Below are 20,137 nucleotides of genomic sequence, written 5' to 3'. Positions count from 1 at the left end.
ATGGGGGCATCGCACCAAATCTATACTCAGACAAGTATAATTTTGCCCCACAAATATGGTCAAGGTTTTAGTGCATGTACAATGGTTCTACCTTAACAATGCCACATAGAATAAATGATGAGGTGGAGGTGAGAGAAATCATAAGAGAAGGCTTGTCTTCTCTTATATAAGAGAAGACAAGAGATGATCTCTTAGCACAATGTGTCACCACGTTTTCAGGAATAGCTAGTTATTGAAGATAAGACTAAGAGATGACCCAATGTAGACATGTTTTTTTGTCATATCTAAATTACATGCAAGATTTAAAATAAGACTACCTTATCGACCATTGTACATGCCGTTAGAATTTCGGGGGTATTTGATCCAATTGACCGACCGTTCCCTGCGCTGTTACAGGGCGTCGGTGGTGGGACGGCCAGTACGACGTGGCTAGTCATGCTAATGACACTAGAATTGTTTTTCCTATTTATTTTAAGTTAAATGCATATATATTCTAAAATTTTAAAACACGAATTTAAAAGGTTAACATAGTATAAAACTTTGTTAGCCATTTTATAAAATGTTCCTGAAAATTTTAAAAATGTTCTTGTGTTTCAACAAATGTGTGTGGTTTGTCTAAAATGTGTATACAATGTAAATAATTTTTTTCGTAATGTAAAAAATAATCTGCAAGACTAAAAAATGTACATGCCATTTTATGAAAATATTCCCGCATTTCATTAAACAAATGTTCATCTCATTTAAGAAAATATTAAAATATGTTTGCATAGGTTAAAAATTTCCATTTCCACTAAAGATCGTATGCGACATTTTAAATGAATATTCAGGTATTTCTAAAGAAAGTCAAATTTGAAAAATGTTTACACGATGTAAAAAAATCTTGTGTTGTTTAATTCTTTATATTTCCAATATTAAATATATAATATGTATTTGCAAAATGTTACCATGTAATCAAAAAAGTGTTAAAACATGTATTTAAAAAAATCTGCGTCATAAATGTCTAGCGGTGTATCAGAAAAAAAAAATCTCGTGTGCTCTAAAAATGTACATTGGTTACTATGATAAAATGGAATATGTGTTAAAAAGCAATAAAAACTGACAAAGAAAGAAAGGAAAAGGAAAATATCAGAAAAACGAAGAAAGCCAATGTAGAACTATGAAAAAAACAGTGAAAATTGAAAAGGTTGAAAATAAATACAAAGAAAAACAAAAACAAATAAAATGCAGTGGGAAAATATTGAATTAAATCGGAGCAAAAAAAATTCGTCATGAGTAAAGTCCGGAGCAGAACCCAATTAATGGGTCGGCCCGCTGGTCGTTGCCCATAGGCGATTGCTAACTTTCAGCGCCGATTAGGCAACTTGGCGCCTGCAGGTTCGTTTGTTGGGCTGGTTTCGAAGTTGGCCCATTCCAGTACAAAACAGGCCGTCCAAGTCCAGCGCGTGTTGCCCAACCACTACACTAAACAGGCTCTGGTGAATAATCAGGGCGCAAACTTCTTAAGAAGTAAGCATAGCCACGCTATTTATACTACATATATAAAATAGGAAAACATGATTTTTGCAAAAAAAAAGTGTGATGAAAATTTTAAAGTTCACAGATTTCAAAATAAACCACGAATCAAAAAAGAGTTCACGAATTCAATGAAATTCCATCAATTTGGAAAATGTTCACAAACTTGGAAAAAGTGCATCGATTTAAAAAAAATATTCAATTTTGAAAAAAATTCATCAGTTTTGAAAAAAGTTCCTCGATTTTACAGAAAGTTCGAAAAATTTAAAAAAAGTTCATCGAATTGAAAAAACAGTTCATCAATTTTCAAAATACGTTCATCATTTTTGGAAAAGTTCATTGATTTTCAAAAAAAATCATGGGTTTTGAAAAAAGTTCATAGATTTGGGGAAAAAATCATCACACTTTAAAAAAGTTCATCGAAAAATGAAAAAACTTCAAAAAATGAAAAAGTTCATCGATTTTTACAAAAAAGTTTATCAATTTTAAAAATCAAGTTCACAAAAATGTTCATCAACTTGAAAAATAAGTTCAATACATTTAATTGTTTTCATCGATTTGAAAAATAAGGAAGAAGAAAAAAAAGATAAAAAGGAACAAAAATATATAAGTAATAAAGGAAAACGAAAGATGAACAAAGTCGGATGAGGTTGTGTGGTTGGATGGTTAGCTCGTTGCGCCTTAGTATGGGAGGTCTCGCGATTGAGTCATCCCGCACTCAATTCTTTTGCGTTTTTGGAAACAGAAGGAAAAAACTGCAGATAAATGGGCCAGCCCAGTTAACGCGGCTGCGGGCGCCGTTTAGGAAAATATCCTTTAATCGGCGCCTGCAGCGTTTTTGGAAACAGAAGGAAAGAAAAAACTACAGAATAATGGGCCAGCCCAGTTAACGCGGCTGCGGGCGCCGGTTAGGAAAATTGCCTGGCGCCTGCAATGTTTTTGGAAACAGAAGGAAGAAAAACTACAGATAAATGGGCCAGCCCGGTTAACACGGCTGCGGACGCCGGTTAGGAAAATTGCCTTTAACAGGCGCCTGCAGCGCTGAATAGGGATACCACGTGCGACGTCTAGTTCTGATTTTCCTTTAAGGGAACGTCTAGCTCTAATGGTCGCGCCCGACGCTGACACACAGCAAACAGTTTACACGAAAATTTTAGTTCTGATCATCTGATGAATAAATTAGTTGTGACATAGCCTAAACCACCGTGAGCGGAGTTTTCCTCAGTTAGCTTCAGGCACATCTATAGGTGCGTTTGGTTTACCACCAACACGCTAGCCCTACCAAAAAAAATTGCCTCGCCCACCAGAGTTGGCAGCCGTTTGGACTAGCGCCAAAAAAATCGGCTCGCCCAGCCCGGCCAGAGCGCCCGTGTGTTATTCTCGCCGATTCATGGGCGCGGCGAGGGCGCAGAAAACGCTCGCCAAAATAATTGGCAGCACGCTCTCGCCCGCTTGTTACGTGGGTCTTGTCAAAAGCGATTTTACGGCGGTCTCATCTGTTTGTTAAAAGCAATCAATACACCGGATTAATCGCATGGGAAGCTGCCTAATGACCGAACTGCTTTGTGGATGGATTTTTTCATCGACGTGTTCGTTTGGATGGATCAATCCCGTGAAAGAGCAAGTACAATAGAATGATGTAGGTGGGTTGTAAGGCTTTAAATATTATATTTTGATGAGTTGGATGAGAGAGAAGAGGGGATAGAAGAGAAGCGGGCTACTGATTAACAGTCGGCGGTAGCACACGCCCCTAGACACTATATTAAAGCAAGTACAATAAGATGATGTAGGCGGGCTGTAAGACATTAAATATTATATTCTTGCTTACTTGAAAGAGAGAGAAGAGGAGAGAGAAGAGAAGCGGGCTACTAGTTAATAGCCGGCTGCAGCACGTGCTCCTAGGTACTTTGTGAGAGAGTGGGGTGGGCCATGTATCAACAAAATAGTGCATATTTATATCTAGCTATTGTACTTGTTGGCTATAAGCCTTGACTATATGTGACATGGCAACATCATATAGACAGCAGTTGGCTATATTATTAACCATGCTCTTAGAGAGGAAAGTGGGTCATGTTTCAACAAAGTAAGTACTCCCTCCGCTTCTTTTTAGTTTGCATATAAAATTTGGTCAAAGTCAAACTTTGTCAACTTTGACTAAGTTTATAGAAAACAAAATATCAAGATTCACAATATGAAATCAATATTGTTAGATGCGTCATGAAATTAATTTCCATACCATATAGTTTAGTATTATAGATGCTGATATTTTTTAAAACAAAGTTGGTCAGACTTTACAAAGTTTGACGTTGACCAAATCTTATATGCGGACTAAAAAAGAAACGGAATGAGTACATATTTATATGTGACTATTGTACTTGCGGGCTATAAGGTAGGCTATAAATGATGTGGCAAAATCATATAGCATACGAGTATATTATTAACCATGCTCAGCACAAAACACCTTTTACTTTTCCTTAAAAAACACACATTTTACATCCATTAAAATAACACACCTTTTACCGATAAAGGATTTCCCACCGCTTTGTATTATAAAGCAAACATCCAATACATCCAGCTCGCTGGGGCCGCGTCATAGATAAGCCCAAAAGAAAACACAAGAAAATAAAAGAGAAATAAATGGCGACATCGGCAGATCAACGAAGAAAGGAAGACTGGCAACCGCTGCACCCTCCAACGAAGTACCACCACGCTCCCAGCATCTCGAAGCGCCGCACACCAAGCAACACCTTCAAGAAGGAATGCGATGACGTCGGCGCTGTTGCCCGAACGAGTTCTAGGGTTTTCCCCGTTACACGAGGGATGGTGGGGAAGGGATATACCCGACGCCCCTTACGAAGGTTTGATGGCGCCCGAGGTGCTTCGAGGTGCACCACCCCAACATCCGCCCACTAGCTTGTGCCACCACGGTTACCGGACAACCCACGCCGCCTGACTGGAGTTGCCAACACGAGGCGTGGAGCGGGCAAGGAGACCCCGGCCACGGGAGCGACCACAACTCGGCCGGGGGGGAGGGGGCAACTTCCACCGCCGCAGCGGAGCCGACCGGACGCGAAGACGAGGACTTGCCGAGCCCCGATGGGCCGGCCGGGCCCAGTTGGACCCGGACAGTCCTATCGCCATGCTGCAACTCGCCGACTGAAGAAGTCCTCATCGCCCGAGACCGCTGCCACCATGCCACCACCAGGGAACGACGCCACGGAGCATCGAGCCACCGCCCCGCCCCGACCCAGATGGGGCCCAAATGGACCCAGATCTGGGCTGGGCGGGCGCCGCCAGCCACCATGCCGCCGCGCTGCCCCACGACCAACGGCCGCACCGCCGCGTCAAGGGCCACCGCGGCATGCGGCATCACCACCGACGGGCCACACTGACGCCGACCGAGGAGCATCGTCGCTAACCACCACCGTCTGAGCATGGGAGGCCGCATGCGGGGAAGGGCAGGCCCGCCTCCGCCAGCACCACGCGACCGAGGCTCGGCGGCGCTCGCTGGCGGCGGGAGGAGGAGGAAGGAGCGAGGAGCAAGGCGGAGCCTGGAGTGGAGCGGCGGAGGCCCCCCCCCCCCCCCCGGTCGCCCCGCCCGGGGAGGCGACGCGGGAGGGGTGTGGGAGAGGCTAACGGTGACGGCGGGCTCCGGCCGCGGCAGCGGCTCCGCGCGGGGGAGCGGCAGCGCGGGAACCCTAGGAGGATGGGGGTCGGGGAGGGCGGAGATCCAATAACATACCTTTTATTACTACTGAACTCCCTTCAATAAAGAAAAACTTTTACTACTCGACTAATTGTCCCAAAACCTCTAGTCTAGTACTAATTATCATGCTTCGGCCGTCAGTCTTTGTACTCTTGCATGCTCATTTTGTTTAGAGGATGTTTGTTTTCAGGGATTTATTGATTTAGGGACTTAAAAAAGTTCCTATAAGTTCCATTTGAACCAAACAGGAGGGACTTATAGGGACTTAAAGTGGGCACTTGAGACTTATGAAATAAGATTCTCAAGGAGGGACTTATAGGGACTTATAGTTGTAATATGGTCTTCTAGTCCATGTTAAGTCCCAGGAACTAAACATGTAGGGACTTTTTAAGGACTTAGGACTTATAAGTTGGGACTAAAAAAAGTCTTAAGACTTATGAACCAAACATGTCCTTATTTTGGCATGTTATAGTTAATTATTTTTTATATTACTAAACATAAGTTACTTATGTGTCCCTTCTTTGTTGGCTCAAGGTACAGCCAGATTAAAATCAAATCAAACATTAGTCAATCCAAGTTACTCGTACCAGTATTTGGCGACTCTATTGGTGGCAAACCAAGTGAAATCTTAGGAATTTTGCCAAAATTTTGGCAAGTACATTGGCTGCAATCCAAAGAATATATCTTGCCAAAATTTTGGTCATGCCAAACTTTTAGCTGGGCTAGCCGTGGCCCTACTAGTCCAGAGCTTCCATTTCAGCGGCCGCGCGTGTCTGGAGCCCGAACCCGAAGGGGAACAGGGGATCGTACCGCGCGTCGCCGACGTTCATCGGCAGCTGCTCCACCGAGCGGAACCACGTCCGCGCCATCTTCCCAGTGAACCCGTAGTCGCCAAACAGCACGTCGCTCACGCCCTGCCCCTCCGTCCCCGGCAGCCACGCCGCAACAAGCGCGTCGATCGCGTCCATGTACGGCTCGACAACAAGCGGCCTGCCGGAGATCAGCACCAGGGCGCACCGGACGCTGCCGCACACGTCCCGGATCACGCTGGGGCCCGGCGCCGGCACGGTCAGGTTCAGGTTATCGCCGAAGGACTCGGCGTAGGGCGGCTCGCCGACGACGACAACGGCGTAGTCGAAGCGGTCCTTGTTCTGCTGCATGAAACCGTCGTCGGGGTTCTCGGAGTAGACCACGTCCGTGCCGTGCCCCACGGCGTGCTTGATGCCATCGAGGATCGTAGTCCCTGCGCGCGTTCACGTTATTAGTTCCAGTTCATCGGTTGCCGCTTGGCATAGCACGGCACGCTATCTTTGTGCGTTACCGGTGGTGAGGTTGTTGCCGGCGACGCCTTGCCAGGTGATGGTCCATCCACCGCACTGGTTGCCGAGGTCGTGGGCGTGGCTGCCGGCGACCAGGATGCTCCCCGCATTCTTGGGCAGCGGCAGCAGCGGCTTCTCGCCGGCCTTGCCGTTCTTGAGCAGGACGAGGGACTTCCTCACGGCCTCCCGCGCCAGGTCGCGGTGCTCCTGTTTGCCAAGCTCGCCGGCGAGGCTGAAGTCGGCGTAGGGGTTCTCGAAGAGACCCATGGTGAACTTGACACGGAGGATCCGCCGGACAGCGTCGTCGATCCTGCTCATCGGAATGGTTCCGTTCTGCACCAAGGTGGTGAGGTCGTCGATGAACTCCGTGTATGTGTACGGGATCATGATCTGAAAAGGCGCGACCAGATGAATGATGTCCATTTGTTTTGTACACTAACAGTAACATTAGCAGTGCGCTCCTTCACTCACCATGTCGATGCCGGCCATGATCGCCAGCTTGACTGACAGCATGTAGTCAGCACCTTTAGGTGTCGTTATCCTTTCAATCCCTCCCCAATCCGAAATCACAAAACCCTGAAGAGACACACATAGATGAGTGAGAGGAAGCATGTTTACAAGAGAGAAATGCACTGCGAAGAAATCGATCGGAGACCCTGAATCTGAGCGTGGTTTTGAGGAAGTCGGTGATGAGGAAACGGTTGGCGTGCATCTTGGCGCCGTTCCAGCTGGAGAAGGAGACCATGACGGTGGAGACACCCTGGGCGACGGCGCTGTAGTAGGGCGGCATGTGGACACTGAGCAGGTCGTGGAAAGTGGCCGCCGTGTCGCCCTCGTTGGCGCCGCCGGCCGTGCCGCCGTCGCCGACATAGTGCTTGGAGCACGCCGCGACGTTGCGCTGCCCGGCGGCGACGTAGGGCGCGCCGCGGCGGCCGCCGGCCGGAATCTCGCCCTGGAGGCCAGAGATGACGGAGGCCATCTGCTGCACCAGCTTAGGGTCCTCGCTGAAGCTCTCGTAGCACCGGCCCCACCTGGGGTCCCTGCACACCGCCACGCACGGAGCGAACACGTACGGTATCCCCGTAGCTCTGACCTCCCGCGCCACCGCTGCCCCGATCTTCTTCGCTAGCTCCGGGTCCCTGCACCAACAGACCGGCCGCACGTACGTTGCATTAGTACCGAGTTCACTTCAGAGTTTATTACACCGCCGTGTAGAAGTACTCGTGTGAAACCAATTGTTGTTTGCACACACCAGTGGACAATGGAAAAGCACCGCACTTCGAAATTTGAAGCTATGTGTGCGTAGGTGCAACGTAGTAGATGTGAGTGAGCTCTTTTGGTTTTTTATAATGCAACATCGAACACAAAAAACAACTTGGAGTAGCTAGGTCTTGCAGCTAGTATATGAGTGACAGACTTGAACATTATATAAGCTAGCCGTTCAATTTAAGATGATTAACTAGTGCATCGATCTGATCATGTAGAACCCATCGATCTGACGTTATTGACCTAGGTACCTGGTGCAGCCGAGGCCGACGTTGTGCGGGAAGATGGTGGCCCTGTAGACGTTGCCGTGGCCGTGGACGGCGTCGATGCCGTAGAGCATGGGGATGCCGAGGCGCGTGGAGAGCGCGCCCCTCTGCATCTCGTTCACCATCCTCACCCACGCCTCCGGCGTCGCGTTCGTCGCCGGGACGCTGCCCCCGCCGCTCAGGACGCTTCCTACAGCCAGGGCGGACCGTTGATAAATTGAGCGCACCATATAAAAATGCACGCGCAATGCATATACTACGATACCTATAAAGAACTCCTGGACGACGTCGGCGGTGGCGTTCTCCCGCTCGATCTGCGACATCTGGCCGATCTTCTCGGCGACGGTCATCCGCGCCAGCAGGTCGCTGATCCGCCGGTTGAGCGGCTCCTTCGGGTCCTTGTACTTGGCGTAGTCGGCTGCCGCCGACATCAAAATGCAACTAGCGCACGTTAGGAGCAGCAAAACGTTCGCCCTGTACCTACCAAGGAACGCCATGGCTCAGCTCGGCTGCTGTGACCAGCTTCTGGACCTGCCAATGCAAGCGCAAAGTTGTACTGTTGTAGCGGTGTGAAGGAGCACTCTGCCTTTCACTCGCCATCCGTGCATACTTATGGGCCAGTTTAGCGACTAAGCACCGGCAATGGCAGTTATAAAATTTCACGCACGCCCCAACGACCACGTTCATTTGTTTTGTTCAAAGCTTTTCTGGATTAAGCAGTGTACAAATTGGAGTGTACCTAAGGGCATCTTCAGTGTGAAAGAAGAAGAAAAAGTCAAAGCTAACCTCACGGTCTCCTATATGCATTTGAATATGGGAATCGTTTGGGTTCGGCGCACCGGCCGAACGCTCGGCCGGTCGCTTTCCCAGCTAAGCTCATGGGGCCACACACAGCTTTATCTCCCCACCCATCGTTTTTACTTTGAGAAAGCTTATCCATACTCTGCACTTCTCTTTCCTCATGCGTCGCATCTCTCCTCCTAAAATTCTAATCCGCCATGAAATCCATCCGTCCCTCTTTTTTCTTTGACTCCACGCCGGCGAGCTAGCCACTCCACTTAGCCAGGGCCGCCCCTTGAAGCTTCCTCTTAGTCTATCTCCCCACGATTCATGGCCACAGACGGCGGCGCTCTTCCCGTGCTGGAACTGTCGCCGTGCTGGAACCGTGGATGCGCCGTGTCGGAAGCTCTACGGCTGAAACCGGCGAAGTAAATTGCTGGAACCGGCTACTTGATTTGCTACAAGAGAGGGTTCAAGACCTTGCAGCCATGGTGGTGGAGGTATTTTTTGCTGCAACCCGCGAGCTGATTTGCTGGAACCGGCTACTGGATTTGCTGGAACCGGCTACTGGATTTGCTGGAACCGGCTACTAGATTTGCTACAAGAGAGGATTCAAGACTTTGCAGCCATGGTGGTGGAGGTATTTTTTGCTGCAACCCGCGAGCTGATTTGCTTGAACCGACTACTGGATTTGCTGGATCCAGCGAAGTTTTTGTTGTGACCGGCGACGGCGACACATGTCTTTTTGTTGTAACCGCTATACTATTTTCATGCCATCGGTGATTTGTTTTGCTACAACCCTTTCATTTTTTGCTACATTCATTCACCCATGGCGGTGTTTGTCCATGGCAGCAATGGCTTTCTTCTTCGATGGGATCGGCAAGCAATTTTTGATACAACCGACAAGCAATTTTGCTTCAACCAGCATCTTTTTTTTGCTGGAACCTTTGGATTTTTTTTGCTGGAGCCTATGTTTTTCCAGAGATGCAAAGCAATTTTTGATACAACCGGAAAGAAATTTTGCTTCAACCAGTTTTAAATTTTGCTGGAACCAGCAATTCCAAAGCTGCAACAACCGAAGCTTTTTTTAGAGCCGTGACAGGTCATCGCGGCGAACTGCGACGGCCACCGCGGCGAGGCGCGCCGCAAGGTCGTCGGGGCTGCTCGAACGGCGGTCGGTGGGAGGGGGAGGGGGGCGACCTGGTTAGCGAACTGGGGCGGCGACCAGTGCTCCAACCGGCGAGCGGCGCCGGCGCCGGCGAGGCATTCGGTTGCGACAGCGCGGCGGTTAGTGCGAGCAGGCAGTGCTTCGTGGTCGCGCATCCATGGCGGCCCTGGCGCTTCTCTGTGTGTGTGTGTGTGTGTGTTGGAGAAGAGGATAAGGTAAGAAAAAGGTAGAAGAGAAGCTGGGATCGGACGGCCTCGCGCGGCTAGATCGGGCGGCTAGAGGTGGACCGGCCGAAACTTTTGGCCGGCGCACCGGCGCCCAGTGCTGGCCTTTGAATATTACTATATACTATATATAAAACTGGCATTATGATAAGGTGGGTTGTCCAATTTTCACTATTGCAAAAAAGCATCTCCAACCATTTCCACAAATCTTGTTTCCACCTCCTGAAAAATTTCAATTTAAAGAGTTAAAAATTTTGTCGCTCTTCCTTCAAAACCGTTAACTTCTCTCTCTCTCTCTCAAAAAGGATTGCTCCTCAAGACACCCCCTTCCTTCCCAAATTTAAGCTCCAAGTCAAGGCCCTACAATGACAAAAGATCTTCTAGTCGTGATCGTAATTGCTACAAATGTGGAAACCCAGGACACTATTCCAATAAATGTACGGCTCCCTTCAAAAAATGAGAAGACTCACCAAAAAGTAGGAGCACAAGAGATGAATCACCTCCAAGAGAGAGAAGGGATAGAGATGATCGTTATGAATGAAGACCCTCTCGAAGAAGCAAGGATTCGGAAAGAAAGGACAAGTCATCAAGACACAAGACCAAGACATCAAGTTCACATTGGTGAATGGGTTTCCGGTTCCGACTCCAACAACTATTGCGAGAGAAGCTATCACTCCGACTCCGAATAATACATACCGATGTATGCGGTCTGATGAGTGTTGAGGCTCGTGGTGGGTATCGTTATTTTCTGACCTTCACAGATGATTTAAGTATATATGGGTATATTTACTTAATGAAGCACAAGTCTGTAACATTTGAAAAGTTCAAAGAATTTCAGAGTGAAGTGGAGAATCATCGTAACAAGAAAATAAAGTTTCTACGATTTGATCGTGAAGGTGAATATTTGAGTTACGAGTTTGGCCTTCATTTAAAACAATGTGGAATAGTTTCACTGTTGAAGATATGCCCTAGAGGCAATCATGTATGATGATATTTCCTGTGTGTTTATGAATAAAGATAGTCTGTGGACATTATCAATGATGTGTATTGGCAAGTACATGACTTGTTTGTGGGACTATACATTGTATGATGACTGTCCTAAAAGGTCCCTAGTCAAAAGGGCTGTATGGACGCGCACCCGACTAGACTAGCATATGACACGGTCGATGGCTTGGTCTCACTAGCCATGGAGCATTGGATGCTAACCGGATAATATGGACTTGGAAAGGTCTGGTCGGATTCGACGTAGTCGGATCCGAGTCGAGATAAGGTCCAAGTCGGACAGACCCAACTATGAGACGCAGCGATATGTCATCTGTGAGTCTCTAGTACAATATACGTTCTATGTCCTAAGACATGAGCTGACGCATGTACTCGGGATGGTGACAGACTTGCTTTGGGCCGACCAAACGCTACTCTGTGACTGGGTAGTTACAAAGGTAGGTTTCGGATTTGTCCAGTCCCATGCTGCGAGACATGGTCAAGCAAGATGGGATTTGCCCCTCCAATCATGAGAGATATACTCTGGGCCCCTCGTGTGATCAGACCAGGATAAGCATGGCCATGCGACAGGGATTATGAGATAATCCGGTTTGTGGTCGGTATCACTGAAACGAGAAAGAGGTCGGGCTAGCACAAGGATGACAGTCTCGCCTTGAGCCCGACAACATATATCGTGAGGCAAAGGGAACAGAAGTGTGACATATTGTACAGGTTCGCCTAACCAGCTTCATAGTCTGCTTGGTGGTCGGCATGCCTTTCTAGAGGCCGCTACCAACCGTGCAGGTCGGAGGTGATCCGAACTGCGACCAAGCCGACTTGAACCTAAGGGGTCGCACGCTTAAGGGAAGGAACCTACGAGGTCGGTTCATAGGACACTGGTCGGATGTGATCCGAACTGGACTAGCAATGTGACCGAGTAGACTTTGGGCTTTAGGGTCCGTGCGAGGCCCAAGTGTTGAGCCTGCGACGGACGCCTATATAAAGTGGAGGTGCGGCACACTCATGCGGTTGATCGCTTCGGCGTTGCGACTAGGGTTTGCATGTGTTACGAATAGCCACCTCCACTCGCCGCCGACTGTGTGATCGGACCTAGTAGTCCGCCGCACGGTGTTCCTCCTGCACGCGCAGATACCGTTAGAGGCGGTGCACTTGTGCCCCTCCGGCGAACTTGTACGTGGGATCGGACGACCTGCTATTCGAGGGAGATCGGACGAGGAGGAGGCGATCCACGCGGACGCGCTGCCCCAACTCTTCTTCCGCTGCACGGCACTGCGCGTCTAGTGGTAACGAACTGTGATCCATCTCTCGTAGCATGTTCTTGGTTGTTCTGCGCGTAGGAAGTTTTAATTTGCAGACGACACACCCTACCGTAGAACCCAACATTTCACAACTCACGCCACCTAGAACACCACAACGTAATGGTGTGTCCGAACATCGTAACCGTATTTTATTAGATATGGTGCAATCTATGATGCCTCTTACCGATTTACCACTATCGTTTTGGGGTTATGCATTAGAGAGAGTGATAACCCACAAGTATTGGGGATCGCAAGAGTTTTCGAGGGTAGAGTATTCAACCCAAATTTATTGATTCGACACAAGGGGAGCCAAAGAATATTCTCAAGTATTAGCAGTTGAGTTGTCAATTCAACCGCACCTGGATAACTTAATATCTGCAGCAAAGTGTTTAGTAGCAAAATAGTATGGAAGTAACGGTAACAGTGGCAAAAGCAACAGTAGCAATTTTGTAGTAATTGTAACAGTGACAATGGTAAAGTAACTAAGCAAAGAACAATATGTGAAAAGCTCATAGGCATTGGATCAGTGATGGATAATTATGTCGGATGCGATTCCTCATGCAATAGTTATAAGGTAGGGTGACACAGAACTAGCTCTAGTTCATCAATATAATGTAGGCATGTATTCTGAATATAGTCATACGTGCTTATTGAAAAGAACTTGCATGACATCTTTTGTCCTACCCTCCCGTGGCAGCGGGGTCCTATTGAAAACTAAGGGATATTAAGGCCTCCTTTTAATAGAGTACCAGACCAAAGCATTAACACTTAGTGAATATATGAACTCCTCAAACTACGGTCATCACTAGTAAGTATTCCGATTATTGTCACTTCGGGGTTAACGGATCATAACACATAATAGGTGACTATAGACTTGCAAGATAGGATCAAAAACTCACATATATTCATGAAAACATAATAGGTTCAGATCTGAAATCATGGCACTCAGGCCCTAGTGACAAGCATTAAGCGTAACAAAGTCATAGCAACACCAATCTCAGAACATAGTGGATACTAGGGATCAAACCCTAACAAAACTAACTCGATTACATGATAAATCTCATCCAACCCATCACCGTCCAGCGAGCCTACGATGGAATTACTCACGCACGGCGGTGAGCATCATGAAATTGGTGATGGTGGATGGTTGATGATGACGACGGCGACGGATTCCCCTCTTCGGAGCCCCGAACGGACTCTAGATTAGCCCTCCCGAGAGAGTTTAGGGCTTGGCGGCGGCTCCGTATCGTAAAACGCGATGAATCCTTGTCTCTGATTTTTTTCTCCTCGAACGTGAATATATGGAGTTGGAGTTGAGGTCGGTGGAGCTCCAGGGGGCCCACGAGGCAGGAGGGTGCGCCCAGGGGTAGGGTGCCCCCCACCCTCGTGGACAGGGTGTGGGCCCCTTGATGTTGATTCTTTCACAAATATTTTTTATTAATTCCAAAAAGTTGCTCCGTGGAGTTTCAGGTCATTCTGAGAATTTTATTTCTGCACAAAAATAACACCATGGCAGTTCTGCTAAAAACAGCGTCATTTCGTGTTAGTTCTATTCAAATCATGCAAGTTAGAGTCCAAAACAAGGGGAAAAGTGTTTGGAAAAGTAGATACGACGGAGACGTATCAACTCCCCCAAGCTTAAACCTTTGCTTGTCCTCAAGAAATTTAGTTGACAAACTGAAAGTGATAGAGAAAAACTTTTACAAACTCTGTTTGCTCTTGTTGTTGTAAATATGTAAAGCCAGTATTCAAGTTTTCAGCAAAGATTATGAACTAACCATATTCAGAATAACACTTAGGTCTCATGCTTACTCATATCAATGGCATAATCAACTAGCGAGCAATAATAATAAATCTCGGATGACAACACTTTCTCAAAACAATCATAATATGATATAACAAGATGGTATCTCGCTAGCCCTTTCTGAGACCGCAAAACATAAATGCAGAGCACCTTTAAAGATCAAGGACTGGCTGAACATTGTAATTCATGGTAAAAGAGATCCAGTCATAGTCATACTCAATATAAATTAATAATAATGCATGCAAATGACAGCAGTGCTCCCCAACTGGTGCTTTTTAATAAGAGGATGATGACTCAACATAAAAGTAAATAGATAGGCCCTTCACAGAGGGAAGCAAGGATTTGTAGAGGTGCGAGAGCTCGATTTTGAAGTAGAGATAAATAATATTTTGAGCGGCATACTTTCATTGTCAACATAACAACCAAGAGATCCCAATATCTTCCATACCACACACATTATAGGCGGTTCCCAAACAGAACGGTAAAGTTTATACTCCCCCACCACCAACAATGATCAATCCATGGCTTGCCCGAAACAACAGGTGCCTCCAACTAACAACAATCCTGGGGGAGTTTTGTTTGCAATTATTTTGATTTGATTTGAGCATGGGACTAGGCATCCCAGTGACCAGCCATTTTCTCGTGAATGAGGAGCGGAGTCCACTCCTCTTGAGAATAACCCACCTAGCATGGAAGATATAGACAACCCTAGTTGATACATGAGTTGTTCAAGCATAAAAAACAGAATTTTATTTGAAGGTTTAGAGTTTGGCACATACAAATTTACTTGGAACGACAGGTAGATACCACATATAGGAAGGTATGGTGGACTCATATGGAATAACTTTGGGGTTTATGGAAGTGGATGCACAAGCAGTATTCCTGCTTAGTACAAGTGAAGGCTAGAAGAAGACTGGGAAGCGACCAACTAGAGAGCGACAATAGTCATGAACATGCATTAAAATTAATCAACACTGAGTGCAAGCATGAGTAGGATATAATCCACCATGAACATAAATATCATGAAGGCTATGTTGATTTTGTTTCAACTACATGCGTGAACATGTGCCAAGTCAAGTCACTCGAATCATTCAAAGGAGGATACCACCCTATCATACCACATCATAACCATTTTAATAGCATGTTGGCACGCAAGGTAAACCATTATAAACTTCTAGATAATTAAGCATGACATAAGCAACTATAATCTCTAATTGTCATTGCAAGCATGTTTATTCATAATAGGCCGAATCAGGAACGATGAACTAATCATATTTACAAAAACAAGAGAGGTCAAGTTCATACCAGCTTCTCTTATCTCAATCAGTCCATCATATATCGTCATTATTGCCTTTCACTTGCACGACCGAACATTGCGGATAATAATAATAGTGCACGTGCATTGGACTAAGCTGGAATCTGCAAGCATTCAATTCAAGGGAGAAGACAAGGTAATATGGGCTCTCGGTTAAATCAACAATAATGCATATAAGAGCCACTTCAACATTTTCATTATGGTCTTCTCCTCTCGACCCCCAAAGAAAAGAAAAGAAATAAAACTATTTACACGGGAAAGCTCCCAACAAGCAAAAGAAGAACGAGAAATCTTTTTGGGTTTTTCTTTTAATTACTACTACAAGCACGGAAAGTAAACTAGCTAAAAGCTATAACTAATTTTTTTGGTTTTTCTTCAGATTATTCAAACACACAAGAAGAAAGCAGGAAAAGAAAATAAACTAGCATGGATAGTACAATGAAAAAGTATGAGCACCGACAACTAACATGAGTGTGTGAACATGAATGTAATGTCGGTGAGAAATACGTACCCCCCCCCAAGCTTAGGCTTTTGGCCTAAGTTGGTCTATGCCCATGGATCGCGGCTACTCTCTCCGGTGTACTGAGGAGTGTCGTCTGAGTGCCACTGGCGGGCGATCTCCTCCGGATCCCACTGATAAAAGGACTGTCGATAAGGGTCAAGTGATGGTTCCGGCTCAGGCTCTGGAGCTGGTGTCTGGCTCCGTATGCGTGAACGGCCTCCGGCAAGATGAGGTACGTGCGTGCAGATAAGTCAAACAAAGAGGGTGCAGGCAAGATAATAGTCTCACTGTGAGTTTTATTAAATCTCAATTATACTTAAGCATCATCTCATTATTTTTAACAATAAACTCATGTGCTACCATACTCTTATAATCTAGAAAAATAGAGGGCAGCAACTTTTCCTCTTTCTCATAGTTCCTAATAGGTATCCTAAAGTATTTAGCAAGGCGTGAAGCAAAGATGCCTCCAAAGATGGGGCCCTTTGTACGGTTCAGACTTACTCGTTTAGCAATAATATTGCCTAAACTAACAGTGTTATCGCAAAACAAAGCATTTCACAAAATAACAATATCAGGGGCATTAAGCTTTCCACGGTTCCCGCGACCAATTAAGCATCTACTAGCAAATATTGCAAAGTAACGTAGAACAGGAAAGTGTATGCTAGTAATTCTTGCATCGGAAACCTTCCTCGTTTCCCCTACAGCAATCATATCAATAAATCCATCCACATCATTATGATGTGGTTCCTCTATGTTGCCCTCGAAGGGTACCTTGCAAACCGCACAAAAATCACGTAGTGACATCTCCTTAACCTCATCATATAAATGAAACTCCACTAAAGGTGGTGATTTCTTAGCATGAAAGTAAAATTTTTGCACGAAAGTATTAGTGAGTAGGAGATACTGATCGAGCTGGTCGTGGAGGAAGTCGGTGAGGCCTGCATTATCAGCCAAAGAATAAAAATCATCATGAATCCCGGCTGCTCTCAAGAACTCATCACAAGGCCATTTACACGGCCGAACCTCCGCGACGCGAGGGAGATTATACTTGGGCTTTTTATTCTCCTTATTTTGTTTATCCTTCGAGCTTTGGCTTGAAGATCCCCTCAAAAATCTCTTCATCATTTTCTGAATTTTTTTGAAATTTTTAGTAACTCAAAATAAAAGTGAACCACACTCAACAAAATTGATAGCAACTACTCCCACAAGTGCCTAGAGACCATATCATGCATTAGAACTACTTGGGACCAAATAAATTTGACATGCAAGCTCAAGAATAGGGTCACCTAGGCAGTAAAAATTTGCAATGAATAAAGCACTAGAACAAAAACTAATTAGACCATTGGAGGAGTCACATGCCAAAGAACAACCCCCCAAAGCAGTTTTGTGAATGGAGCCTTGAGCAAGGAGATGGAAAATGGCAGCAAGATGAGCTAGAACTCATGCTTGAGCTGGTTGGTGATTTTTTTTGGGAGGAAGAAGAAGTGTGTGGGTGCAGGAATGAGTGGAGGAGGGCCACTAGGGGCCCACAAGGCAGGGGGCGCGCCCCAGGGAGGGTGGGCACACCCTCGGCCCTCGTGGCCAGGTGCTAGCTCCCCCTGATGTGTTCTCAGTGCCAGATATTCTTAAATATTCTATAAGAAATCATATTTCATTTTCAGGGCATTTGGAGAACTTATATTTTTGGGGTATTTTTTTATTGCACGGATAATTCAGAAAACAGACAGAAAAATACTATTTTTGCTTCATTTAATCTAAACAACAGAAAGTAAAAGGAGGGTACAAAAGGTTGTGCTTTCTAACTTCATCCATCTCATGCTCATCAAAATGAATCCACTAACAAGGTTGATCAAGTCTTCTTAACAAACTCATTCCGAATCGCATGAAACCGGAGAAATTTCGAGTAACACTAGGTTACCTCAACGGGGATATGTACATCCCCAATAATAAGAATATCATATTTCTTCTTGACAGTAGGAAGAGGAAATTCAGAACCTCCAATAGTAATAGTTGGAATTTTTCCAATAGAATTGACACTGTGGACTTGAGGTTGTTTCCTCGGAAAGTGTACCGTATGCTCATTACCATTAACATGAAAAGTTACATTGCCTTTGTTGCAATCAAAAGCAGCCCCTGCAGTATTCAAAAAGGTTCTACCAAGGATAATCGACATACTATCATCCTCGGGAATATCAAGAATAACAAAGTCTGTTAAAATAGTAACGTTTGCAACCACAACAGGCACATCCTCATAAATAACAACAGGTATAGCGGTTGATTTATCGGCCATTTGCAAAGATATTTCAATAGGTGTCAACTTATTCAATTCAAGTCTACGTTATAAAGAGAGAGGCATAACTCTAACACCGGCTCCAAGATCACATAAAGCAGCTTTAACATAGTTTCTTTTAATGGATCAAGGTATAGTTGGTACTCCTGGATCTCCAAGTTTCTTAGATATTCCACCCTTAAAAGTATAATTAGCAAGCATGGTGGAAATTTCAGCTTCCGGTATCTTTCTTTTATTTGTAACAATATCTTTCATGTACTTAGCATAAGGATTCATTTTAAGCATATCAGTCAAACGCATACGCAAAAAGGTAGGTCTAATCATTTCAGAAAAGCGCTCAAAATCCTCATCATCCTTTTTCTTGGATGGTTTAGGAGGAAAAGGAATGGGTTTCTGAACCCATGATTCTCTTTCTTTACCGTGCTTCCTAGCAACAAAGTCTCTCTTATCATAACGTTGATTCTTTGATTGTGGGTTATCAAGATCAACTGCAGGTTCAATCTCTACATCATTATTATTGCTAGGTTGAGCATCAACATGAACATTATCATTAACATTATCACTAGGTTCATGTTCATCACCAAATTGTGTTTCAGCATCAGAAATAGAAATATCATTGGGATTCTCAAGTGTGTCTACAACAGGTTCACTAGAAGCATGCAAAGTCCTATAATTTTTCTTCTTCTTCTTAGAAGGACTAGGTGCATCAACATTATTTCTCTGAGAATTTTGCTCAATTCTCTTAGGGTGGCCTTCAGGATACAAAAGTTCCTGAGTCGTTTTAACCCCTCTAGTCATAACTCTAACAGCATTATCATTTTTCTTATCATTTAATTAATTGAGCAAATCATTTTGAGATTTAAGCACTTGTTCTACTTGAGTGGTAACCATAGAAGCATGTTTACTGATAAGTTTAAGTTCACTCTTAACGCTAGACATATAATCACTCAAGTGTCCAATCATATAAGCATTACTCTTCAATTGTCTACCAACATAAGCATTGAAATTTCTTGTTTATCCATAAAGTCATCAAACTCATCCAAGCATTGGCTAGAAACTTAGTAGACGGGATTTCAACTTTATCATATCTATAAAGAGAATTTACCTTTAGTACCTGTGTCGGGTTATCAAGACCATGTATTTCTTCAATAGGTGGTATATTAAGGCCTTGTATTTCTTCAACAGGAGGTAGATTCTTAACATCTTCAGCTTTAATACCCTTTTCTTTCATAGATTTCTTTGCCTCTTGCATATCTTCAAGACTGAGAAATAGAACACCTGTTTTCTTTGGAGTTGGTTTAGGAGTTGGTTCAGGAAGTGTCCAATTGTTTTTATTAGTCAACATATTATTCAATAACAATTCAGCTTGATCAACAGTTCTTTCCCTGAAAACACAACCAACACAACTATCCAGGTGGTCTCTGGAAGCATCGGTTAGTCCATTATAAAAGATATCAAGTATTTCATTTTTCTTGAGAGGATGATTAGGCAAAGCATTAAGTAATTGGAGAAGCCTCCCCCAAGCTTGTGGGAGACTCTCTTCTTCAATTTGCACAAAATTATATATTTCCCCTAAAGCAGCTTGTTTCTTATGAGCGGGGAAATATTTAGCAGAGAAGTAATAAATCATATCCTGGGGACTACGCACACAACCAGGATCAAGAGAATTAAACCATGTTTTAGCA

General features: G+C 45.0%; 1 protein-coding gene across 1 annotated transcript; it reads right to left on the bottom strand.

Moving 5' to 3' along the window:
- Positions 1-5,823: 5,823 nt before the first annotated feature.
- On the bottom strand, positions 5,824-8,601 carry LOC123065299 (beta-glucosidase BoGH3B-like). Its single transcript, XM_044488630.1, has 6 exons — positions 8,335-8,601; positions 8,055-8,259; positions 7,193-7,676; positions 7,009-7,113; positions 6,540-6,927; positions 5,824-6,461 (listed from the first exon to the last, which is right to left on the bottom strand). The coding sequence occupies exons 1-6, from the start codon at positions 8,564-8,566 to the stop codon at positions 5,956-5,958; spliced, it is 1,920 nt and encodes a 639-aa protein (XP_044344565.1). The 5' UTR covers positions 8,567-8,601; the 3' UTR covers positions 5,824-5,955.
- Between the last annotated feature and the right edge of the window lie 11,536 nt (positions 8,602-20,137).

The sequence above is a fragment of the Triticum aestivum genome, chromosome 3B, assembly GCF_018294505.1.
Source record: "Triticum aestivum cultivar Chinese Spring chromosome 3B, IWGSC CS RefSeq v2.1, whole genome shotgun sequence".
Lineage (NCBI taxonomy): Eukaryota > Viridiplantae > Streptophyta > Magnoliopsida > Poales > Poaceae > Triticum > Triticum aestivum.
Note: the sequence above shows the minus strand (reverse complement) of the source record. Positions and strands in the feature narration are given on the sequence as shown.